This window comes from Melospiza georgiana, chromosome 2 (assembly GCF_028018845.1).
Source record: "Melospiza georgiana isolate bMelGeo1 chromosome 2, bMelGeo1.pri, whole genome shotgun sequence".
In the NCBI taxonomy this organism is placed as follows: Eukaryota; Metazoa; Chordata; class Aves; order Passeriformes; family Passerellidae; genus Melospiza; species Melospiza georgiana.
In genome coordinates, this window is record NC_080431.1 from 17,883,515 (window position 1) to 17,909,541 (window position 26,027).

At 40.9% G+C, this 26,027-nt stretch overlaps 1 protein-coding gene across 9 annotated transcripts in view; it reads left to right on the top strand.

Moving 5' to 3' along the window:
• The window catches only part of MCF2L (MCF.2 cell line derived transforming sequence like), a 156,598-nt gene that overhangs the window by 20,730 nt on the left and 109,841 nt on the right, over positions 1–26,027 (top strand). Inside the window, exon 1 of one of the 9 annotated variants that reach the window (XM_058044998.1) lies at positions 921–1,034. The exons of 4 other annotated variants lie outside the window; for them this stretch is intronic. In XM_058044998.1, coding sequence (XP_057900981.1) covers positions 944–1,034 — 91 coding nt within the window. In that variant the 5' untranslated portion in view covers positions 921–943. Of the gene's footprint in view, positions 1–920; positions 1,035–7,829; positions 7,854–12,450; positions 12,827–16,807; positions 16,823–26,027 lie in introns of those variants that run through there. 4 more of the 9 variants (XM_058045002.1, XM_058044999.1, XM_058045009.1 and 1 more) reach the window with 4 other exon arrangements.

Below are 26,027 nucleotides of genomic sequence, written 5' to 3' on the forward strand. Positions count from 1 at the left end.
GGCCCTTTAATCTCCTTCAAGAAATTGAATCTTGCCCTTCTGTGCCCAGTAGATGTTGCTGTTGATTCAGTAACACTGAAAGAGTACAAGTAGAAAAATGCTTTAGGAACTCTGAAGATCTATAAATGTTCCAGTATCTTATTCAGAGAAAAGAGGCTACTCAAAAAACAAATGTAGTGCCTGTATTTTTATTTCTATATTGGCCTTCCAATCTGTATCATAAATGAGAAGTAAGCATTGTGTGTTACTGATTTAATGTCCTGTGGAAGAGCTGCATTGAAAGTGGATTTTGTACCTTGCATCCCCGTTATGGTTTTACTAAGTTTTTGTGTTTTTATCCTCATCCCAAGAAGTATGAATCATACCAATCATGATGATATCTCTGTAGCATGGTGCAATTTTGCAAAGCCATGCTGTATGACTGGAATAGGCATTCCTGTAGCCTTTCCCAAGTCAGCATTGTTTCTTGGGAGCTGGAGCCTTGCCAAGCTGTTAGAGCACTTTTTGGGATGAAAACCCAATGCAGAGGGTGGGTTTTGCACACTTCTATTGAAGGAGACAAAACAAGGGAGGTAGGGCACTTTTGGAGAGGAGGCTGGAGGAGAAGAAAGAAGAAAACATTTAAAGGTGCTGTTTACTGTTCAGTAAGGTCATGTGTAGGGGAAAGTTTTTAAATTATTTTTTAATGCAGTCTGGTCTTCTAACAGAGTTTGAGAAATAGTTTGTTACTGAGACCAAAAATGTGTGACTAAAATACTAAGTAGATAAGCTCACTGCTGAATTTTCATTCCCTGGTGTATGGGAAAACACCTGCAGCTGCTGGTTTCCTTGGTAACAAGTTCACTGCAAAATCTAAATGCACTGCACTAAGCCTGTCAATTGTACTGCATTTGAGGAGAGTTTAACATGCACACTTGGACCTTTTGATACACGAGTTTCTCAAATGCCCTGTCATTTATGCTGTTTTTGCATAAAATACCTAATTAGAGGAGATGTGCAACATGTTTTGGATTTTGGACAAAACTACAAAAAAGGTTGGTATTTACAAGTCTAAACATGGCCTCTGTATGTGTGTGTAAATATTTCCTTACAGCATCTTGTTTTCTGAACACTTTTAAAATCTTGCCTTTTAAAGCTCAGTGCTATTGCTTGCATATTGTTGAGTCTTAACTGCTTTTTTTGGAGTTGGAGATCAGAGCTGCTGAAAGGAATTGCCAGTACATGTGCCATATAATAGAATTTTGGCAGGAGATTGGTTTTATTTGTCTAAGTAATTCAACATGGAGTACATGTATATGTTCTCACAGATGAGTAGTTTTGCTCTGACTGAAAGGAGTATGATTTCATATATTGTGTTAGAAGATTTTACTGATGCTTATGATTAGCTTCAACTGTTTGGGCAAAAAAAATCTGTGGAACAGTGTGGTTGTGTTATTATACCAGAAAAAATAATTTAAAACCTGTATTGTTGCACTTTAAGAAAGAGAAACTGTTGAGAAAGTATTGTTAAAGAGTTTGATTGTTTTTCAGCAAGTATGTTTAGCATCTCTTCATTGTGTGTATGTGGATCACAAGTACATGAAGTAGAAGTCGCATTTGTGACTGCCTTTCTGTTTGTAAAGGGGTTTCCTGTATTTACTGGGAAAATAACAGACAGTACTGAGAAGACTAGGCAGTATAAAAAACAACAACATATGTTGAGAAAACATTGTCTGTAGCTTGTCAAATATTATAGCCATCTGGCAGTGACTCCATGGTGGGATTGCTTGCTAAAATAGGCTTTAAAATGTTTCATAAACTCCTTTTTCTTTCTAAAAGGAGGCAGCTGTTCACATGAAATGATGTATGGGTTTAGTTACTAGACTCTTTGCATTTGGGGTCATATTCATGAGTATTAAACAACCTTTGAATCTGAGACCTTACTGTGTTTTTCCCCCACAGATAATATTGCATGTCATTAATGAGATATATCTTTTTAAAGAGCTGTCTCTAGAAAAGACTTGAAGTTTTCATTGACTTTCTTTTATTACTATTTGTTTTGGGTCCTCTAAGTTAGTATTGCATCAGAAGGGTCCATGAGCTGTGTGTGTACAAGCTGAGCCTGTTGGGGAGATTGAGGAGGTGAGGAGAGCAGGCAGATATGCTGTCTTTTACAGGAGAAACCAGTCTTTAGTTTTAAATGCTCCCTGGCACATGTCAGGGAAAAAGAAAAGGGACAAAAGGAGAGTGAAAGAACTATTTGTGCAATCAGTTATTTGTGTTCCATTTTCCAAATCCCATCGTACCCCTTCTTGCTGCCTTTGCACTTTGAAAAACATAGATAACAAACATTTTTTTCTATTGTAGAGCAATCAGTTTAGATCCTTGAAAAGTATGCTGCCTCATTCTGTGAAGGAATAAAAGTTAAACCATCTGCTTTTGAGAGCTCTTTGCTTGCTACCCACTGCACCACTGATAATTACTCTACAACATATCCCATTTGCACATACATGTGACAGTGAAGAGAAATCTGAAACTTAGGAAGATGAAGTAGAATAACAGTTTATACATGTAATTTTGTTCTATGGAAAGTGTTTGGATACTTCAGGAATCTCTGATGTCTGTATTTGATGACATTACTTCAAACATTAGTTGTTAGGTTGTTTATGGTTATGCATTTATTTGGTTTTACAAAATAGGGCCTTCCAGACAAAGTTACATAATTGTTTTTGCTTCTGTAACAGGGGATGCTAGCAATGTCAGATCCTACCATGCTAGGAACTACAGATGCAAAAGTAACTATTTCCCTAATGCCTGTCTTGTTTTTCTCTAAAGGATTGGTTGAGATCTTGAAGGAAGTAAATGGGTCTTGAGGGGGTGGGGGGGGGGGGCTAGTGCAGATCAGTCTCTAGGGGCTGAAGAGACTCCTCCTTTCATGTGTGTTGGTCTTGTTATAATTTAGCAATTTTCAGGTTGGGCCTTCCATGGTATCTGGTATCCTTAAGCCTCATCTTTATGCTGCCCTTTGGAATTCTAGTTTTAAATTACATTTCACAATGCTAACCTCCCTGTTCTCCTTGCTGCTTGTCTGTGCCATGCTGATGCAGTGACAGTATTCAACCCTGAAAATGTTCTTCCTCTTGTGTGCACAAATAGGAATGGTGAAGAGAATGCAGTGTTCTTCTTCAGGGATTCAGATTTACCATGGCCATGATGTTTTGAGGCTCTGGGATGGAACTGGCAGCTGCATGAGTATTTTACAGCCCATTGACACTGATCTTGTAAAGAGAAGAACACTGAAAGCAAAATTTTGCAGGAACCAACTTGAAGCATTTGAGAAATGGCAAGAATACATAACCTGAATTTTTTTGGAAATCTCACTTGAAACTTTTAGATCTTATGAAACATGACATGACTCAATGAAAACAGGTACAGTGCAAGAGCAGCATGATTACAAAGCAGCTGTTCAAAATACCAATGTTGAAGATACTTTGATTGCACTTCTTGGTGCATCCTGGAGATTAATAACCAGTAACTTTTTGCAGCTGACCTGACAGCATCTGGGTAGGGCTAGAAACCAATGTCTCCTGAACTGGAGTAGGAAATGGTGTACTGTACTCTGGGGCTGGGTCTGTGAGTATGTCTCTCTGCATTAATCTTTGTGGATTTATGGGCCAGCTCTTGATCATGGTTGTGATATTTTTTAAAGTATTTAGTAATTTTAAAGCTTAAATTATTTGAAAGTGAAATCAAGGAAACCTCTTTTTTATCAAAAAATGCAGCAAAATTAAGTATTTTAAGTGAAAAACCCCCAGCATTGTATTAAGTTTCTCACTGACAAGCAAATCCTTGTTTTGGATTGGAAATAATTCTGAAGAGTCAAAGAGGGAAAATAAGAAAAAGCAACCGTGGTATGTAGTCAAAGAAACAAGGAAATGTATACATTCTTGGTTATATTTTTCTTTCCAAAGTAGTAACAGTTTAGGACTGTGGTCATTTGAGAAAACTAACAGTAGGACTTCTCTACTCCATATTTCTTATGGCTTACTCCATAAGCCTATTGAAGCAAAAATTCAGTCTTTCTGTTTTAAGGAAGCATGAAATGGTGGTTTGGATATGGCTTGCAATATAAAGAAACCTAGATGACCTTTTTCTTTCTGACAGTTCTACTATAGTGCAGCAGAGTAACTATAAACTGAAGAGTAGTCATTTTCCCTCATCTACTGAGGGGTTTGTGCAGATCATCTCCCAGGAAAGATCAGTTTAATTTGGCCTGTTTGAGAAGTACCATATTCCATGAAGAATATTAAATGAAAAATAAAGGGGATCTGACAATACTATTTCAAACCCCCATCAAAAAAAACAAACCCAACACAACAAATGATTGTAAATTGGATATTGTAATTTTTGCTTGTCAAGAAATGAAAAAGGCCTTTTTTAGAGGCAATTTTTTCCCTACCTGGAGTCTTCTGCCACTTTTGATGGTACCTGTTGTATTAAGCATCCACCAGCAAAAAAAAGAAAATAATGCTATTTTATTTACTGAGGATTATTTGCATTAAAATAGACAGGGCAATAGATCTGGTAAGGAAACACAGAAGTTTTCAAGCTCTGTTGTAAAGGTCACAACAGCACCATTGCAGGACATGTGATGAGTGTGAACATATTGCAGCAAGACAGATCTTGTTTGGGGCATGGCCTCTTTGGCTGCAGGTGAAATATCCTTGTGGTTGTTGGAAATTACTTTCCAATTTCTAGATGATTAATAGAAATAGATTTCTAGATGAGTAATAGAAAGATTACTTTCCTATATTGAGATTTTTAAATTTTTCCTGTTTTGCATTAAGAGAAAGGCAAGTCCCTTAAGAGTGCTTGAGTTCATTCCAGGAGGGAGGGCAGCACCCAGTGTGGGGTGGTCAGCAGCCTTGGGGCAGCATATCTGCCAGAGGTGGCAGCCACAAACTGAATCTTCCCACCTCCCTGCATTCCCTGAGCATTGCACTGCTTCCTCTTACAAAAGGGAAAAGCTTTCTGCCACCCTAAAGCTGCACTGAGTGCTACTTTTTAAGATGTATGAGCGGAAAAGGGTGGTCACATTTTAAGATCCATCCCATTCCATCCCTGGAGGTATTTAAAATCTGTGTAGAGGTGGCACTTAGGGACACAGTTGAGAGGTGGACTTGACAGTGCTGCACTAATGGTTGTACTCAATGATCTTAAAGCTCTTTTCCAACCTAATGGTTCTGTGATTTAAAAAAAGTTCCAAATTAAAGCTGACATCCTTCTACTGAGCCCTTTGTCTGTGTTAAAATTTGTCAGCCTGTTCCTCAGGGGTAAGCACTTCAGTTTTAGTCTGTGTAATCAAATTGAATGGTCCTGGAAAAACTGGTTTGTTTGTTTGTTTGTTTGTTTTATTTTGAGTAGGTTTTATATAGTTGATTGTATGTAAAATTAACAATTATATGTGGCAGTTAAATATCACTTTCTGTTAGAGAGGAATTTCATGAGTGTTTTAAATCAATCCTGACTTGAGTGGTAGACCTGCTGAACTTTTCTGTGTGCAGCTTGTTCTTTTGAAATAGGGATTTTTACAAAGTAGGGCATGTCATAAAATTTAGACTTTTAATACTCAAAATCTGAACACACACAAATAATTTGATTTAAAGCTCAGTACTTTTTTACTCAAAGGTTTGAGCACTAAAGAAATGTTGGACAGACTCTTTCGGAGGAAAGAAATTACTTTTACGACCTCTCATCCAACATTTCATGTGAAAAGAAAATCATGCTAACAACAGAAGACAAAAGGTGTGTGTTTTCTGCATCCATTTAATTTCAGCATTTGCATACATAATACTAAGTCTGTGGCTGAATATGGCTGTGGCATCTCTGCACCTATACTCTACCATCTATTTAATTACCATGGTACCAGTAGCTGATCTTCCTGAAACCAGAGCTCCCTGGCATCCACTGTGTAATTTTTCTACATTTAAAGTACTGTGGTTTCATTTCTTTTGAGGTTGGAGTAGTTTCCCTTGTGAAGCCTTTCCTTTATACATATATATGGAAGTGTCTCAATGAAGCAAATAACAATGACGTTTCATTTCCTTCCATATTACTCCCTTTTGCAGCAAATTCATTCCCTGCTCACCTTTATGCTTCCTGTTCTCAGTCTTCCTAACTTCCTGCACAAAGTACTTCCTTCATCTGTAAAGATATTTCAGTAAACTTAGAAAGGAAGGGTCCTACTTGGCACTGCATTGGCAAAAGACAACATTCATTCATTTATTGCCATGCCTGCTTTTAGAGGAGTGCAGCTGTGGGCACATCTGGATAGTTTAGCTCCTCAGTCTGAAGAAGAATAAAAGACTGGAACACCCCTCAGCTGGAGCAGGGGCAACTGGAGGTGTTACATTAAATAATCTCTTTCAAGGCTGTTGGCTCTGCAGTAATTACTGGCAAAAAAGGACAAAGAAATCTGAATGAAGCACTTACAAAGTAACTTGGTAGTCTTTAGAAACACAGCAGACCAGTAGAAGAGATTCAAATGACATTTCATCCAAGCAAGGGAGGCTGGAGAAAAAGAAGACCCTGCCTGTTATGCCCGGAAGTATTGAAACCTGTGATCTGGTCAATCACTTTTAGTTAATTCAGGCTGAAGAGCCTTACTACAAAACTTCACAGCAGTGTGAGAAATGCTTCTTTAGCATGAAGCTGACACAGGTTATGAAAGAAACAGAATAGGGAAAGTTAGTAACTAAATTAAGCTTTAAGAACTAATTGATGTGGAGGTTTTTTTGCTTTGTTTTGTTGGGTTTTTTGGGGGGAGGGATTTTGTTTTTTAAGGAGAGGCTAGATTGCAATTGCTGGAGGAGGAAGCAAGCTGTTTGGGGAAGACTTGGAAGTACGGGGAGCTGGATTGTGGCAATATTGGGCTAAACTGGAGAAGAGACAATCAAATCGAGAGGCGTATGTTTGTTTTCATCTATCTTTTACTACTTTTCAGCCATGAGCAATAATGGAAAAGGAAGGGGAGGGTGAAGCTTTTCCCCTACTGATGAGTACTTGATCTGGGTGTCACCTCAGCCTAATCCCTGTGTGGGGATATCACACATCCCAGATGAGGGAGCCTGGAGAGCAGCTGCCAGGACCTCTTCTGTATGGCGCATACTTTCTCAAAGAAAAATTTATTGAGTTTGAGGAGACACTGAGGACTAGATGGAGATTTGGTAAATTATTATATTAATTAAACAAGGCATAATTTTGATGGAACTATTCTATTAACTGCTCCTGCACATCTGAAAGCTTCTTCAGTCTGTTATGAATGAACCTTGACCATATGCAAGGCTTTGTATGAGTGTTTTGAGTGTCAAGTTTTTAAGAAGAAAAACTTTGATTTTTTTGTTTCCCTCCGTCCTCCATGTATTTGCTAAGTTCTCTGTATTTCTTGAGATTGTGAATCTAGGAACAATTTTCTCCTTGTGAAAGAGTGAGGTGTTGCCAAAAGCAGAATACTGCCATCTCTGCTTATGAATCCCAGTTTCAAATCCCAGATGCTTTACATAATAAAGCCTAACTGGGCTGATTACCAAGAGAACTCAGTCATTCAGGGAAATAAAAGGGAAAATCCCTTTTTTTTCATGGAGGAAGCACTCGTGCCAAGAGGAGGTTGAAATGTTAAAAATGCATTTTCTGTTTGGATCTTTCATATCAACTGTCCTGTTTCCCTCTTCTTTCCCTTTGATTTAAGACTGAGAGTCAGTATCACCCTTGTGCAGTGGGTGTATGTGGCACTTTTTGGTAGGATCTGAGAGGACCTAAGTTTATAAAAACCACGTTCAATGGGTCTCTTCCCTCTCTGCAGGAGCCCAGCTTAGGTAAGTCTCCCTGGCTGTGTTTGCAGTGTCTTTGGAGGGCACTGGTGCCTGGGTGCTGCATTTCTCAGCCCACCCACCCTGTCTGTAGAGTTCTGGGGATGTGGTGGGTGGGGCCATGCAGGCTCGGCTGCCTGGTGCCGACCCTGTGGCATCTCTAGAAGCTGTAAGGGATGTTTGGCAGGGCATTCAGTTGCACAGGCACAACTGTGCATCCATATGCTCTGCCTCCTCCCTCTGCCACAAGCGGTGGGGCAGGGCCCGTGCAAAGCGGCGGCAGGGAAACCTCGCTGTGTTTCCATTTCTTGTAATCCTGCTTTATAGTCAACGCAGACTTTTCCTGATGCTGCAGCCACTCTTAGGCTCCATGGGTTAAACTGGAAGCCCTCTTGTGGATTAGTAATTGTTTGAAAAATAAGAAATAGAGTGTTGATTGAGGTGGTCAGTTTTCTGTGGGTGGAGGGGGAGTTGCTGGTGGAGACAGGGATTTCTGCAGGGGTTCCTGCAGCTGTTCAACATAATCCTGAATGAACTGGAAATGGAAAAAAGCATAGAAAGAGAAAATTTGCAAATGTGTGAAAATACTTATTCAAATAGCAGAATTCAGTGCCGAGTGCAAACTGATGGAGGATAAATTGGTGGTGATAAGTAAGTGATCGGTAGAGCAGGTGAAATTAATTGCTTCTACAAGTGATGCAGATGAGAAAAGAAAATGATGTTACCCTCACTGAGAGACCTTGACTGGCTGTGAGTAGTTCCCTGCAAACAGCAGCAGCTCCCTTGGCATTCAGTGTTGGTCCAAAAGGCAAACAAAGCATTACAAACCCCTGAGAGGGTATATGAGAACGACAAAATCCTTCTGTCACTGAGTAATCTCTGCTCTGCCTGCTTCTGGAGTACCATGTCCAGTTTTGTTCCCTTTGTTAGAGTAGAATTAGTGTACGTGGAGGAACGGAGCAGGCGGTCAGAGGTATGGGCTTGCTTTTATACAAATAGGAACTAATTAGTGTAGGAAATTTTCTGTCTGAAAAACAGGCAGTTGGAGGAGACATAATATCACCTACAGTGGCAGTCTGTGTAGTCATGAATGGATTGGGGATGTGAAAAGAGAGTGTTTATTTCCTGTAGGGTTTTTTTGGGTTTGTTTGTTTCTGTGTTTGTTTTTTTTTGTTTTTTTTTTTTTTCTTTTCCACTGCTTCACAAAAGAGAAACTGGGGCACACAGAAAACGTCCAGGAAGGTAATTTAAGCAAAACCAGTTTTTCACACAGCACACAGTTAAATTTTCAGACTCACTGATATCTGATATTACAAAGATTAGCATAAAGTTAGCAGAGAAATCTTTAGGTATATTGTTGAAAGTATCATTTGCTCAAGCAAAACTGATTACATGATTACATGTTAATGACTTATGGTTACCAGTCTGGCCCCCCAACATGAGTGGATAGCTGTGTGTTACTTCTGAAACATTTTCAAAATAGCCACCATTTCTTGAAAAACTAGGTCAACATATTTGGGTGAAACTATTTGGAAATAAAATATGTGTGATGCTGCTCTGTTTGAACAGGATTTGCTTAAGACTACAGCCAAAACCAAAGTAAAGTAGAGAACTGAGGGAAAAAATAATGTTGTTGGAGCTTTCAAATCTAATAGAAGCTTAGAAAAAAGTCAATACAAATCAGGTCAAATATTATACCCATGCAGCAATGGAAATCGATTGATTAAATTAAATACATTTGTGCCTCTCTTATTATCTTTGCAGTTTCACTGAAATAGACCAGTAGACAAAAAATGTTTTTTCCAATGCATTTTTAACTTCTAAGACAGAACTGAAAGGCTGTGCACTCCTCAAATTTCTTTATGAATTCCTCTGTTGCAGCAGGGGCTTGCCTGGGACTGGTGAAGATATTTTGCTGAAGACAATACATTAGCAGAAGTTAAAAATCAGAATTCCAGAAGCAGCTTGAATTTTTAATTAAAAAAATAATTGTATTGTATCTGAAAAATTACACCATGTCCTATTGTATTTACAGACTCTAAGTTCTAGAACTGGGCATCAGTCCTTTTGCTATAAAATTCTAATTAGGCATGAAATGTGTAGGACTGAAATGGCATGTTTAATTCCATACCATGGTTGTCATGATGATCTGAAGGGGTGTGGGGATCAAGTTAAAACTTAAAGAGTGAAAACTGGAGTAGCTCTTCCCTGAGATACAGTCATGTTGTATTTTCAGGACTGTTTTGATTCCATGCATAGCTCATGGTCACATACGGGATTGCTTCACGTTGCAAGAAAGCTCAGTTGGGTTTTCCTGTTAAGAATTTATTTTAGTTAGTTTAAGGTCTGTTTCTTTAGTCTGACTCACGGTTGTTCATGAAGCCATGGATGATCCTGTGTCAAACCAGCAGAGATCATAATCCCACATTTGGTTAAGTATCTTGAAATAATCTCTGTTTCATTCAGTAGAGAAGCTATGCCAAAGCTTCTTACTCGGGAAGACAAGGCTGCCTGATTTCCATGAATGAAAATGATTAAACAAGTACATGATTACAAATAACCCACTTTTAGGTAAACTAACTTTCAGCCCAGCTAACTGAACCTTTCATGTGGGTGCTGTGGTTATGCTTTGCATGTTTGGAATTTGTTTGAAGGTGTAGAAAGTATATACAAAGTGGCATTGTTGGTGTAACTGAAGTTTAGCTAATGTATTTGGGTTCTCCATTTATTTTGCACAAGTGTAAGTTATTATATGCTTGTGATTCTGAAAGTTGGCTGGTTGATGTGGTAAAATTCTTCACTACTTTTTGTCTTCCTTTTTGTTATTTCACTGAGAAACTCCATGGAAAGATGGACTTGGATATATGGGAAGCTTAAGCAGTCTGCTGATTCTCCAAGGAAAACATGAAATTACTATTGAATTGAGTCAGGATACTCAGGGAAATCTGGGATTGAACTGTCATCTTCTCTTGGAGCAGGTGCTTATGAATGAGTATGTTTGCTGCACTTCTTGCTGCACCAGGAAACAGTATAATCTAACAAGTGAGCTTTGCTGTTCTGCATATGCAAAAATGCCTTAGGCCTTTAGCTTGCTGCAGTAACAAATCCCATTGGCTGTCTGGCATCTGGAGTTCTTGCTGGGCTGTCTGTGGGTGCAATATGGTCACACAACTTTTGTTTGATGATGAGCCTCAGCTATCCCAGTGCACCTGCAGAGATCTCTCATGCATTTGCTCCTCCTGGGTCACCACCAGGATGCCACAAGCCTGGTCTGGTAATCGTGGTCTTGCTGCCCATCACTTGTTCCTTTGCATAAATGCAGTCTCAAATGGTAGTCACGTAAACAAATTACTTTTTGCATACAAAGTGCCTACAGATCCTGTTTTTCAGTGGTAATATTTTTGTTATGGAAAAGCTTGACTGAAGACTTCATTTTGTCATTTCTATTAATATTGAAATGGAAGCATGTATGGCTCTAGTCATATCTAATACATGGAGCTGCTGTGGGCCTGTTCTACTTTGAGTGGAAATAATGTGAATTAATGTAGTAAATGAATTATCTCAATTAATTTTATTGGCAGAGGAAGCCTAAATAATTTGACGGGTTCTCTTAAAAACTTTTTTTAGTTCATGTCCCTTCTAATGATATTGTTGAGAGTAATGAACAACTCATTACAGGTGTACACTTATTTACCTTTGGGAGGCTGCTATTTTTACCTGCTGTATGCAATCTATAGAAAAGAATCTTTTTCGTAAATAACACAGCACACTCCTTTTAAACATAATGAAAAAACCTCTCTTTTTCTTTCAGCCATGTACATTTCGTTAATGTTGGTTAAAAATTAGGATAAAACCAATGGGATGATTAGAGGACAGGGGGAACTCAGCAAAATTCAGCATCAGCAAAACCCTGCAACAATGAGATTAGTAGGCATCAAGATGCTCTTTGGAAATAAAAAGTGTTAAAAGCATCATAGTTTCAATCTTGTAAAACAGTCTGTATAAAGGCAGTGGAAATCAATTATGAGGTGCAGCTGTATAGAGAAGCGTTGTACTGCTTTCAGTCTTGTAGGTTTTCCTGTGTCCCAGGAAGTTTTCCAGTGGTACTATACCCTGTGTAGTAAGTGGAAGTTTATGAGGTTTGGTTTTCCTGGGTGCCTTCTGCAGCAGTTCTGCTGCCATACCCCTTGAGGGGTCCACAGATCCCGACTCTGAAACCCCTTTGCCTAAGGTGGGAACACAGTTGCCGTGGAAATAGAGATTTCACATAGTTATAATACTGCTGTGGCACAACATTTAAACAGACTCCTCCAAAGATTCCAGAAGACGGCTGCGTTTAAAGGAAATCTGAAGTCCTTAACCTTCAAAAATGACCGGTCCAGACCGAAGTGGACTGGTGAGAGCGGGATCTCCTTGGCGTTGTCAGTGGGAAGGTGTTTTCCTTCCAAGCTGCCCATGGTGGCAGCAGCCTGGCAGGGAGGTGGAGGAGCCCCGGCGTTCACGTGAGTGAGGCTGGGGCGTTCTGCGAGCGCGGCTGCTCCCGCGGGATGCGGCGCTGCCTTCCCAGCCCTTCCCTTCCCTTCCCAGCCCTTCCCTTCCCAGCGCCTCGCAGCGATCGCGGCTGGCTGCGGCCGCACGGGCAGCGGCAGACAAGTTGGGAGCGCTCCTGCTGCCACCAGCACTCCCGCCCCGGCTGTCCCCGCCTCGGCCAGGCTCTGCCAGCAGGGAACGTGGGCTCCTGCCTCCCTTTGTGCCGAGGGGAGCCGTGCGGAGCGATTGAAATGCAGGGCTGCGAGGCGCTGCTGTAGCGGGCTGCTCTGGGGCTTTTTCCCTTCTGCCTCCTTTAATCCTTGAGCAGGGGGGGCAGGCTTGCTGTGGATTCTTTTTGTTTTATCTGAGAATGAGATGCTGGCTGAAAATTGAAGAAATGGCCCTAGAAGAATTGATGCAAAGATTAAATGCGGTTTCCCAGTGCGCTGGTAGGAGGAGCTGCTGGTCTTAAATAATGTGTTGTGTGGATGCTGTTAGTGATTTTGTGGGATTTACAGAAAATCCTGGCAATCCGACTAGCTTTCTTTATGCATGCTCTCATTAATAGGAAAGAGAACCTTAAGAGCTTTTGTCAGCAGGTTAAACTTTCATTGATATTAACACTAATTAACTTTTTTTAGTGCTTAGTTATTCCTGAAGCATGCTTTAGAACATCATTTTGAGTAGCTGTTAGCCCAGTCATGTACTCCAAATGGGTCTTGATTCCTTTTTTATCTGATTCGGCTGTACCTAAATTGGGGGAATTACAGATTTGTCTTGTGAAATGGGTCTGATATGGAGCAGTGAAAAGCTGAGCTGACTGTAAGCCAGTATTTTGGGTGGCTCTAAATTGCACTTCCATGAGAATGAAGAGTTGCATGAATTAATCGTGGTCAATGTAGTTTTACATCTGTATGGATTAAAAATTAGAGCAGATCTCCTAAAATGCTTTCAGCACTGTAGAAATACTATGAAAATTTCTGAGATTGTTTTATTTGTGGAAAATATAAATGCTTGTGTGTTCAAAACTAGAACTAAGAAGCAGGGCAGAATGAGGTGATCTTTGATTAGATCTAGAAGTGTTATCCTGGCTATTGCTCATGCAGAGAATGTGAACATATTTCAGAATAAAAAGTTACCTGGAAAGACAAGAGAGATGGTTTTTGCATCCTTTGAAACTGTTTGGTTTGCCCTTTATTCCTGGTTGACAGATGACAGAAGTGTTGCATCTTCTTGTCACGTGAGACAAAACGGTGATTTGAAAATACAGACTATTATATGGTATTACTCATTGCAGTATAAAAACTTGGAATTTATCTTCCCCTTTTCCTAGTCTGCTGTTTCCTAAGGGTGACTTTTTCATCTTTTTCAATTTCCATGTGGTGGAAGCAGATAATTAGCAAGATGGCTGATGCTGTAGGCTGATGAATACACAGATTAAAAGACAAATATGGAATGAACATGTCAGCTGCCTCTGTTTTCTTGGATAGGAAAAAAATATATTTTACCTTCTTAACAACATTTTTGGAGGGGGGGAAACAAGATTTGATCTGACAAGAACAAGCATTAAATTACAAGTAAAGGTCACATACACATTTTTTCTCCTTCCTTGTTTTTCCTGTTGATTATCTTCCTATTTTCAAAACATGTCTTTATTAAATATCTTGATATTTGTTTCATTTCCTGTCTTGGTTTTCTGAATGCTGAAGAAGAAAGCCAGACTGATATTTGCTAGGGCATACTGTCTGTTGCAGTTTATTTTAGTAATTTGTACATTACTTTTTCCACTCCCATGAAAATGCTGATCTTTTTTTTTTTGTGGCAAGATAAATTTTAAGAATGTGTGCTGTATTTGGTTGGGAATGTGGGAGCCTTTTCTTCCTGAGCTGAAGGAGAGGGAGGCTCCAGAATGGGAGGTTTGTCTGTGACACTGCCTGTCTCAGCTGTGCAGCTGCAGGTACACTGTGACCTTCATGTGAGCCACCAGCAGCTCCAAATGCTGTTTGCATACTTGCTGGCAGCTCTGACCATGTGCTGATTTTTTAGCTTGTTAAACTTGCATATTTAAAGGAAAAAAAAAAAAAAAAGAAAAAAAGGAAAGGCAGACTTTACAGGCAATTTCATACTCATGTGATTTAGCTGGTCCCTCTCCTCCCCCTTCTCTTTCTTCCTCTCTGTTATAATCTTTATGCAGGTATTCTCAGGCCACAGGCAGTGCTTTTATACAGCCACTGGTTGTATTTATAGGTGACTGTTTCAGGTTTCCTTTTTCTCTCCCCCCGTCCCTCCCTTGCTGCTTTCAGGTTGCTCAGTTTCTCTGTGGCTGTCTTCCATTCTTGGGCTGTACACTGTCCTTGGGTCTGATTATCCTCTGTCTGCCTTCACAGCCCTTCTGTTGGTTCAAAAACCTTTTGTAAGCAAAGATTTCCTTAACAGCCCAAGATCATGCTCTGACTTTTTCAATAGCTCCGTGCTCAAGAGTAATTGAAATGCAGAGGGTCCCCTGGCTTCCCCCTGACACAGCTGCCCACCTTCAGGCATCAGGGGATTTTCTCCTTAGTAGGATTCTAGGGAAAAAACCCAAACCTGTTCTTCTTCCTCAGCTAGTTGTTTTTTTCTTTTTCCTCTGAATTATGCTGCAGGCAGGCAGAGATTTATCCCAGGTAGTTTTAAGCTTTTGACTCAGAAGAGGAATTCTAAAACACTTGTGTGCTGAACAGAGAGAAGGAGGGGGGGGCTGTTAAGTAGGGAAGGCCTTCCACCTTCTGAGGTGTGCTGGTTGTTCCTGGGGGCCAGGGAGCCTGGAGCAGCTCAGCTCGCAGCCTGGCATCTCCCAGTGCCTGAGGTTGGAGTGGTGAGTCTGGCTGTGTCTGTGATCTTTCACTGCTCTAGCAGAACAGCCTTTGTGCCTCTGGCTGCTTTCCCACTGGCAAGTCCCCTGTGTCAGTGTGGCACTCACACAACCTTTCTGGGCTACTCATCCCTCACTGCCACACCTGCACCTGCCTTAGAGATCCTGCTCCCTCTGCTCTGACCAAACTCTGCTTTACTCACATTCCCAGCCCCCATGGTAAGTTATGACCTCTCTTACTCTCATAGCAATGTGTGATCCTCTACTGATCCCTCAAGTGCCTTCCTGTGCCACATTTCACAAATCTGGACAGCTTTCTCTAACAAAGCTTTGATTGATTATTTCTTGTCTTCCTCACCTTCCCCTTATTCTCCAACACCTTACATTAGCTTCTCCTTCTGGATATACTTAGCTGCCAAAATCATGCTCCCTAGTCTAAAATTATCATCTGCTTCATGTTCCAGCTCTGACTCCTGCTCCACAGTTCAAAATCGCGTTGTGCCCTACACTTTCCCAACAACTGTAAAGGGTGTTCCCATGGCATCTTCTTTTATTTTTTCTCAGATATGCTCCTCAGTCTTCCCAGCCACTTTCCCTCTATCAAATGGCCACCTGAACTTGGATGACAAGACTAATTGCTTTTGCTGTTCTCATATAAATCCATAAAAGGCAGAAATAATTTAAAGAAATTCTCTGGCTGGGTTTTTTTTCCTCATTAGAATTTTGGAGTTATTTCAGAAAAAAAAAAAAAACAACCTGTGAAATCATTCTCGATAGTGAAAAACAAAACCCTATTTTTTTCATGTCTATTGTTTTGATGGATAATGGCATAATTTCTCTTTATTTGGATGTAGTTTTTATTTTTCTTCTTCTTTTTCAGTTCTGTTACTGTGTTAAATTCAACCCTCTTCCACAAATTTCTCTTTATGGTCAGGAAGTAGCTCAGAGGTTGAAGCCTGAGATGAGAAACAGTTCTGACCTGGGACCTCATGGATTGTCCAGATCACTGACTGCTGTGGGGACTGTGCTTAGGTCTCCCTTTGCTCTGACTGATACATAAACAGTGTTAAGGCACCAGCTCTCAGTGTCAGCCACTTCCCTACATTTGCATCATTTGGAAGCCTTGCAGTGGCGTGTTTAGGTCGTGCAAACAGGCAATACAAATCTGACATTCCTAGCCTTAAGCTTGTGGAAGCCCCACTATAATGGTTTCTTTCCACCTTGGAAAAGTGCCACTATAGCAGCTACCATCTGTTTCCTCTCCTCAAACACAATTTTAATGCTCTGCAGAAAAAAGAAACATCTGCAAACCAAAGAAGGAAAACATGTGGTTCCTCAGTAAATCTGTGTGCAGCGCTGGTGTTTTAAGTGCAGGTAATGTCCCATAGCCATTTCAGTCACTTTTCAGTAGCTCTGCATTTTCAGTCTTAGTCACAGTTTGGGCCCAAACTTTACATTACATTTCCCTGGCTTTCTGTTCTTGACAGGCAGGCTTTTGAAGCTTTGAAGGCTGGCTCACCTGTCTTGACAAATCAGACACAGATGTGGGAGGAAGGAACTCACACACCGTCTCCAAGTACCCAGAATCACTGGGGTGAGTTAGATTATTGCAAGGACAGGAACATCCTCAGGCGTACTGAAGGGACATTTTAAAGTTGTGAGCAGCTTGGAAGGACCTGTTCTGTGTGTCCTGTCCTCCCCATTCCTACGCTCTAGTGAGCTTGCCTGCTCTTTCTTACCCTTGTAGCCTCTGTCCTTGGTTCACTTGATTTTCAACTTTGGGAACTCAAAAAGTCTTTCTCCATGTGGCAGAGTGCTCTGTATGCTTCTGTTAATTTGGCAAGCAGGCAGGTCTGAGCACGAAGGCATTAATTTACTACTTGGCAACTTTGTCAGCTTTCCATGTAGCTGGTAGAGTTGGAGAGGTCCATGTGAGAGCTCTGAATCTGCAGGATGTGGGCACTCCACTGCACCCAGGGGCCTTTAGTGGTAGTGGGGAATGCCTCTGCTGGTATTAACTTGCTTGCCCTTTGTTTCAGCTTTCCTGCTGAAAGTAGAAAAAGCAGGCATGCCCTTCCTAACATGAAGTTTAAAATTTTAAAAGTAAAGGGTGGGTGCTGCAGTTGAACAGACACAAGCATTTAGGAGTGCATTGCTCATATTTTCTGTGAGGATGGCACTGTCACTGATCCTGGGAGCACCTGCATGGCATCCATTTCTTGTCATATTCTAGCCTAAACCAAACTCTTTCTTTTGCTACTGAAACAGCTGAATCTAGTGAAACTAGTGGGAGTAAGTTCAGAGATGGCAACAGAATTGTCCTTATTAAAAGGTGCTGGCTGCCTTTTTGGGAATCTGAAAAAAAAAATTTGATCAACATTAAGGTTGATTACATTTTTTTTAACCAAACTATTATTGCTTAAATATTGTGTCCCAAAACACTTCATCACAATAGGAATTGTTTTTTTACATACAACTTCCCCCCCCCTTCCAAAAAAACCCCAGCTATCACTGACTTCATATCCAAAAATAGATATTAAACAGTAAATGATGGCACATTTAGAAGGCTTTTCGGGGGATTGCGGGGTGCATATTTGCCAGTCTCCTCTTCAGTTTATGGACTTTGAGTATATATACTTAAAGCTTGCAGAGCTGGGAGAGCCCTGCTGGGATTTAAGTACTTAGTGATATGAAAGAAGAAAAAAGCCTTTTCCTTTGATGTGTTTTTATAACCATGGTGTGTCAGAATATTTTCTTGGCAGGAGTGCCTGGCACAGCTGCCTGCCACACTTCCAACCCCAGAGAGCCAAGCTGCAAGATTACCTCGTGCATATCAAATGACAGGGAACCTCTGCAGAGAAGGAGCAGCACAGAGCAGGGACAGTGTCTGCATGTAACACAGGCTGAGCTGTCTTCAAGGTGTTTGCTCTAAGCTGATGTGTAGGCCAAAATCTGGGAGTAGGAGGCATTTGGGTCATCACTTTTTCATTTAATGAAGATCAAGCCAGCTACTTGAGATTTTGTTGTTTGCGTGTCAGCTCCGACAACTTCTTAAGGTTTTCAGTATGTGAAGCACTGCATTTCAGCTGGAAGATTGAACCTGCTATTTTCAATATCTGGCTTAGTTCCACTGTTTCTTTTGTCTTGTCCCATTAAATAGCAGCTCTCATTTTGGACAGAAAGAACAGGATCTTGAATGCTTTTATATGGATAAATCACCTGTAGGTCTCCTGAGTTAACCCTGCAATACTGTGTTAGCTATTTTGACCTCTCTCCAGTTACTTATCCCCACAACTACATAGCTCAAGCATGAGCCACTTGGCTCAGCACACACAGGAATGCAGCTTTGTGGTGATGCAAACTGTCTGGAAGTTCAGCCCTTAACACTGCCTTTCACAAGGCATGGGTGCAGCCTTCTCATGCCTTGTGGAATAGTCAGCCTAAGCACACAGTCCTGGGTGCAGGTAGAGATGGAATCATTATCTTGGAGGTTGAGTTCTCACACAGAGCGAGCAGTTTTGGACAATAGATCCCCTTAATTACAGCAGTCTTGGGTGTTAGTTATATCCTCAGTCTGCCTTAGCTGTTTTTTTGTTTGTTTGTTTGTTTTTTTTTTTTTTTTTTTTTTTTTTTGTGGCTTTTGAGTTTTTGTAATAATGCTTTAAATTGAGTTGTGGTGTTCCAGGGGCATGGAGCTGGCTCTTGGGCTTCCCACATGGTTCCCTGGAGCAGCAGGGAGCGGGACACAATGAAACCCTTGCTGCAATGAAGAAATGTTAAACTTGGTCACACAAAGGTGTAACGGGCTGTGAGTTTCAGCAAGGGAGAAAGCTGAAATGGAAGAGCCTTGTGATAGCCATCCCCAAATGTTTCTACCTTCATGTGAAGGTTGATGGTGCTTGAGCTTGGTAGGAGCCAGTGTGATGGTCCCTTAGGCATTTAAACCCCTTTGAGGACACAGGGCAAGGCAGACTCTTAGTAGAATGTGGCACTCAAATTGTGGTGAGCTGATAAAGCACAGTGCAGCATGGTACTGCAAGGTTTTGAAGATTTTGGTGTGTAATTCTGCTTGGCAGCAGTCAGCCTTTTTGAAATTGATAATCTGGGCAAACAGGTATTTGGCAAGTTGAGAACTGCACTGCTGTGCAATAAGTAAGCTCCTGTTTTTCACCTGTGCTGTTACTTCAGGGCTGTGCATGCTGTCACCCTTCCTGTGCTTGAGGCATTTGCTAAGTGACAGTTTTACTAAAAGTCTTTCTGCCTTCAGCATTTCATGTGGCAGGCAGAAAATTTGCACTGAGAAGTGACTGTCCTAGTTCTTTTAAAGTCTCAATTCTTGTTGAGCCAGAAATGTATCTTCCTTTTCTTTCAATTCTTGCCTATCATCTGATGGATTTAAAGGGAGGGTGGCTTTGCATATGAAACACCAAGATAATTTATATAAATAGCGATTGATGAGAATACACATAGCTGATTTTAAAAATTGCACTTTAGGCTACAGCCTTCATAGTTAAAAATATCAAAAGATAAATTGCAGCCTTTTTTGTAAACACTCCTATGTCTGGCTTCTGGGATGAACAAAGGTATTTCCCTTGGTCACTATTTTGTCCGGGTCTGCTGGTTTTCTCTCCAGTAACCCTATGGTTAGGTTAGCTAACCATACTTAGCTGGTCATTTGAGGTTACCCCATGTCATATGCCTTGTGTTTGAACAAGAGCTTTGTAAAACCAGTCTTGTATCAGCTTTTGGCCCATGAACCACATGAACCAGTGTGTTGTGTGACTGGTTTGTTTCCTCTTTCTGCGTTTACCTTGCGTGTGTCATGGCAGGCATGATGCCTGCTGAAGCAATTGCTGTGAAAGGCCCTGCCAAGCTGAAATGTTCCTTCTGGCTCTGTATCCTGCTCCTGTGGAATACTTGTAATTGAATTGGTTGTTCTCTATTTCCATTATCTTAACATTTGCAATTTTCAGATTCACTGCAGTGAAGAGAGTCATTTGGTAATTCATGTGGTGAGGTGAAAGCTGAGTGGGTTGTTCTGATTCCCTGTCTGCCCCTGAGAAGTGCCTGAGCTCTCAGGTGTGGGAGGGAGGACACAATTTACCCATCTTGTATCTTCTTGTTAATACATACATTAATTCCTCTCTCCAAACACTGGGTAATTCTTCTCTGGCTTTTGTTTTCCATCTCCAGCTGAGTCTGGAACTTGGTTGATGGATTTATAAAAGGAAGTTTGATGCTTTCTTACTTGGGATTTCACTTTTTTGAGACACTTTACTCAGCCTTCAGCATGTTTGTAATGGCAAAGTACATTTATATAAAATACTCTATTCTTGTTATAATACTTTAAAAACAAAACAAAATTAAAGGTCTCACCCAAACATTCAGTGAAATAAAGTAGATAAGAAAGGATGTTTATGTTTGGGAAAGGAATTTTTCCAGCTTAGTTTGAGAACTGTTGACAATGGGAGAAGGGGAAAGATGGGCTAAGGGAGCAAAACAGGTATGTTTGGTTATGCAGCTTGGATGAGAACAAAAACTGGCAGAAATGAGATATAAAAAGGTTCCCTGGATGTTTTGCTCATAGATGGGCATTTAGTAGGACATGAAGCTGGGTCTGCATAATATACTGTCTGAAAAATAGTAACTTTATGTTCAGTAGTTAGGATGGAATATGACCTACATTCACAGAATCACAAGAGTGATGAAAATTCATCATCATTACTTTATTCATGCTTGAGTACATGCTAGGCTCTAATTATGAGATAGCTCCAGTCTGCTCAGGACCCAGACATTTACTGTGTTCCTGACACAGGTGGTTTTGTTGAGGACAGCCACAGTCAAAAACTCCATTTCTGGGTTTTGTGCAACAGCTGCTGAGGCTGCAAGTGACCTGTGGGATGTACATGGGAGTTCTGATATTAAAGATTTGAAGGTAAAGAGAGGCAAAGAGCATCTGAGTGCACTGGAGGGATCAAAAGGAAGTCATCAAAGTTGTTGATGGTTTTCAAAATGCTGCCAACAGTGACAGGAAAAAAAAAAGGACCTTTCCACATCAGATAATTCACTTGTGAAGTAAAGGTAAGAAAAAAATACAAACCAACACATAGCTTTTTAAGCTTTCTAATTCCGTACTTTCATCATTTCCTTCTGCTGAGTCTCCTCAGTGCTTCCTACTCCCAGCTCATGCTTTACTTGCCTTTCAAGGTCATTGCAATCTGCATCTGACTTCAGTGCCATCATTGTTTCAAAGTCAATTCCTTTGAAAATTGTATACCTGAATTTCTTTGAGACCACAAAGCCTGGAGCAGGAGAGGGATATTAATAGAAACTGCTTCTCTCTGTTGTTATATGAAGACAGAAGATGAACTATTTCAGTGTGGCAGTGGGAGGTGTTTTTCAAAGCAATTGTTTACATTTTTGATCTAACGGGAATTAAATAGGTCTGGGTGGTGCAGAGAGCTGCCATAATTTTGCAGAAGGAGAGTAAAGGTGCACATTAAATGCTACATTGCTAATTTTGCAAGGTGTGCTTAGCAATTATCCAAGTTAAAGTAGTGCTAACAGTTCCCACTCAGCCTTCAGGAAATCAGGAGGAAACTTTGCAGCATCCTACCACATGCCTTTTAAAACATGGAAACAGAACAATTACTCAGAGCTGTATTTGATACTCTCTTTAAACACCCTTGAACCCCACAGTGATTCTTTTGAGACAATGGTCTAGGGCTGAATTCAGTAAAGACTCTGCTTGACATTCATGTGTCACTGCAGGGAATTCTTATTGGAGATGGTGGGAAGAGGCAGGATTTCAATTTTATCCCCAAAGGAAGGTAAGAGTTTAGAGATCCAAGAGTAGCTGGAAGGGAAATGCAGGTATTTGAGACAGGCCTGATGTGTGACTGCCAAGGCAGGAAGGGGTGTGGGTGTTACCCTTTGGCACTTGGATTGCAGAGAAGCCCCTCCTGTTCCCCCACATTCCCTCAGGAGTTCCTCTCCCATCCTTTCCCATCAAGTAGCTCCTGACTTTCTGCACGTGGCCATTCCCTGAGCTGCAGTGTGGCTGGTGGCTCTCTGGTGTGCATCCTGCCTGAGAAGGAAAGCAGGAGCAGGCAGTGCTGTAAGAGAGGAGCCTTCCCACTCAGTGTCACCACCCTGGACCAGCAGTCTCGCTGGTTTGACAACCAGTCTGCAAGTTTCCCTGACATGTGAGACATGTGATACATGGCTGGTACAGAGAGCTAGACCTGTGTCCTTAAATAGCAACAAAAGTACTTTATAATATTCAATTTTAGAGATGCTCATGGAAGAAAAGGCAGCAAGACATGTACAACCACTCTCTTTCCTAACCCTTTTTTCTGCTTCCTGCTCCTGGCAGCAGATCAGCTGTGGGTTGGCCTTACAGGAGGTATTTTTACTCATTGGGCTCTGTGGGGTTCTCACAAGCCTTCCTACCTGTGTGCTGCTCTCCTGTGCAGGGAGCAGGGCCACGCTGAGTGCTGTGCTGGGGGTGTGCAGATCTTGTTTCTCCACAAACCCTGACCCACAGCCTGCCTGGGATTGCAGGGGCTGCCCTGTCCATCAGGGCCCCTTCATCCCATTGGGATCAGCGTGCTTCACAAGCAGCTGCTCTGGCTACAATGTGCTGGAGTTTAAAAGTACTCCAGAAAAAGCTGTTAGAAGTGTCTGGGTTGATATTATGGCATCATTAATGCTGGAGACCTCAGACTTTGAAAATCATCAATGCATTGGTAATTGCAGAAGGAAGAACTTGTTTCTAACTATTTATGCCTTAGAAAGGAATTTTGAGGGTCAAAGCCTGGTTTTAAAATGTATTGCTAATAACACATTAAGCAATGAATTAGTAAGTTATTAAGCTATGAATAAATGAAATCGTGTTTGTTTTAAAGGCTGGTCATTTGCTCTGCTCCATTTTTTGTACAGCCTGCCAAGCCTTTCGCTGGTGAGCTATACTGCTGTGGACAGATCCCTGCCTCGAGTAACTTGTTATCTGTATTTGACACAGCAGAAAAGGAAACATCAGACAAGCGTGGTGGAATTGATGAGGGAGCGAGGGAGGGAGGAACATTCCCAGCAGAAATAAGGTCAGGCACAGCGCTGCACAGCGCTGCCAGTGGGCTCCAAGCAGTGTTTCTGTTTGGGAGGAGAAGGGGGGTGTGCCCCATGGTGTCTCTTGGCAGGTCTGGTTCTCTGCTGGCAGAGGTGAGAGTCTGGCTGTGGCTCCTGCCCAGCTCAGCCACCTGGTTTCCTTTCCTAGAGGTGAGGAGAGGTGGGAGGGCAGGGAGCAGGGCGAGGCAGAGCTTGGCACCTGTGCATCTCCTCCCTGATAAAGCCAGGGCACGGCAGGGTGGAGCCAGGGAAGCAGCAGCGCCCGCCTCGTGTGGAGGCAGCCTGGCAGGGTCTGGCCAGGGCCCGCTCTGCGTAAACTCTGATATCCAGGGCTGCTGCTGGGCTTGGTCTTCACCTTAGGCTGCTTTTATCAGCAAGCAACCAATGCTATGTTATCAACAGTAAAGACATGAAATGGCATTTTTGCTCTAATGTTTTAGTTTCCATCTTTGTCACTTTTCCCCCCTATGCTTTAAAAAATTGTTTGAAAAATGATGTAAAATATCCCATTTCGCCATACTTGATGCAGAGTTGTGGGTTTATATGGTGTAGAGTCAACACTTGGTGAGTTTATTGGGTTCTGACAGCTGTTAGATGTCCAGTCAACAGAACTGCAGTTTCCACAAACAAGAGTTTCTAATGTCAAGCAGCAGTTTGACTGTTATTAATAAAGCAGGTTGCTGTTACCTAATAAATTATACCATTTAAAAAACCCAAACAAACACAAAACCCAACAGAAACTGTTTTTAATAAAGTTTTTGATTTTTTAAGATTTTTCAAAACAGTCATCCCAAACCACTTTCTAAGCACATACTTATTTCTCTCCCTTGCCTTTGGCTTCCCATGGTTTCTCTTGTGTCAGGTGAGAGATGGGCACCTTGCAGTGGTTTGAACCAATAAACTGGTGGCTGATTAAACAGAAATTTGCCTTTTTTTGTTTGTTTGTTTTAAGGACAGAGAATTATGCTCATGTCTGCAGCCTGCCCTGCCTCATCCTGAGGTCATTTGATTTGAGCTGGTACCAGGGCAAGAGTGAGAACCCATGGCCATGGCACTGGAGGAGCAGGGCTGGGGCATGACTGCTCCTTCACTAGCAGTCTACAGTTAATTAAGAGGAGAAATGGTGAAACTCCTGTGACCATCTCCCACAATTTGTGTTTCCTGGATAACTGAATCAAGTACAATCATCTCTTTAGACGTTTTCTGTCTTGGTTAACTTCAGATGTGAAATGAGTGTTGAATGTTATGGCTGCTGGTTTGCTGACTGGCAGAGCAGAGAGAAGCTGCCTGGTCTGTTCATTACCTTACTGCAGGTACTTGATTTCTGCAGAGATCTGCCCATTAAGCCCCATTTCTCAACTGAGTCTTTTCACTTCTTGGTGCATGCTTCTGTCAAGATTTAATTGAATTTTGAACTCACCAGTCATCCTGGAGTTCACTTCAGTAGGTGTAGTATAGTATCAGGCTCCAAGTCTTCCATGTTGTGTGAAATAGAAACATTTCAGTTCATTCTGTCTCATGCCTGTAACTAATTTCAAGGTGTGATATCTGCACACAGTTTGTTTTCACACAAGATTTTATTTGATTGTTATGAAAGGTAGAAATAGTTATATTTTTTTGTACCACTTACCCAAACTCTTAATTTTTTCACACCTCTTAAAACAAATACATGATGTGTTAAGTAATATTTTACTTTGAAGACCAAAACTGTGTAGTTAGAAATTACAGGGAAATTCAGATTCTAGTATGTGTAAACCAGTACCAGAATTTCTTCAAGTGCCACATTTTTTTACTCACCTTGTGAGTAAATAGGATGGAAGTGCAACCAGTGACTGACTTAGACTCTGCTTCCTTTGCATTTTCTTCTTGCACTATATCTAAAGAAACAAATGTCATGGGATGGTGATCTGGGAAGACACAAGGCTGAAAGCTGAGTGTGCACATTGAGTCTAAAAAGTGACACTTTGTTGTGACTTTCATTTTTCTTTCTTTCTGTGGTTCAGTTTATCAATTTACAGATTTGCCTTAGCTGAGTCCAAAATAAGAGAAAAAGGTTTGCTTAAACTAGAGACAAAATATACATGATATTAGTATTTTATGTGAGACACCTTTTTTGATTTTTACAAGCTATCTGTTGAGAGCTTCAAATATTAAGATTTGCTATTTGTCCAAAAAACCCATTGTTGTGGCAGCTATTTGCTGTTTTTCTAGCCTTAAGATGAAACATACTTATAAGATGCTTGTCTTTTCATTTAGAAGTCTATATTCATAGCAACTTCTTTTTCAGTTCTAAATTATTAATCTTAAATATTATCTGAGAACATTTTGATAATTTGCTGGTTATTAACTTTTATTATAAATTTATAATGTTTGCAAAGTTAATCTGAGATGTGTATTTTTATACTTCGTGTCTGCTATCAATTCTTGTGTTGCAGTTTGATGAGAATATATTCAAGCTCTTGAACTTAATTTTTCAGTTGGAAAAGTGCCTTAAATCATGGAATTGAGGCATGAGATTTATTCTGAAAAGGAAACAAGATACATCCTGGTTTGTCTGTCTGCCCAGTGTTTGCTTCTTTGAGGCCTTGTGGTTTTTGCTCTGTCTGTGATAAGATCATGAAAGAGTAGGTCTCTCACCCAAGGCATTGTGTTTTATACTTTATTAAAAATTG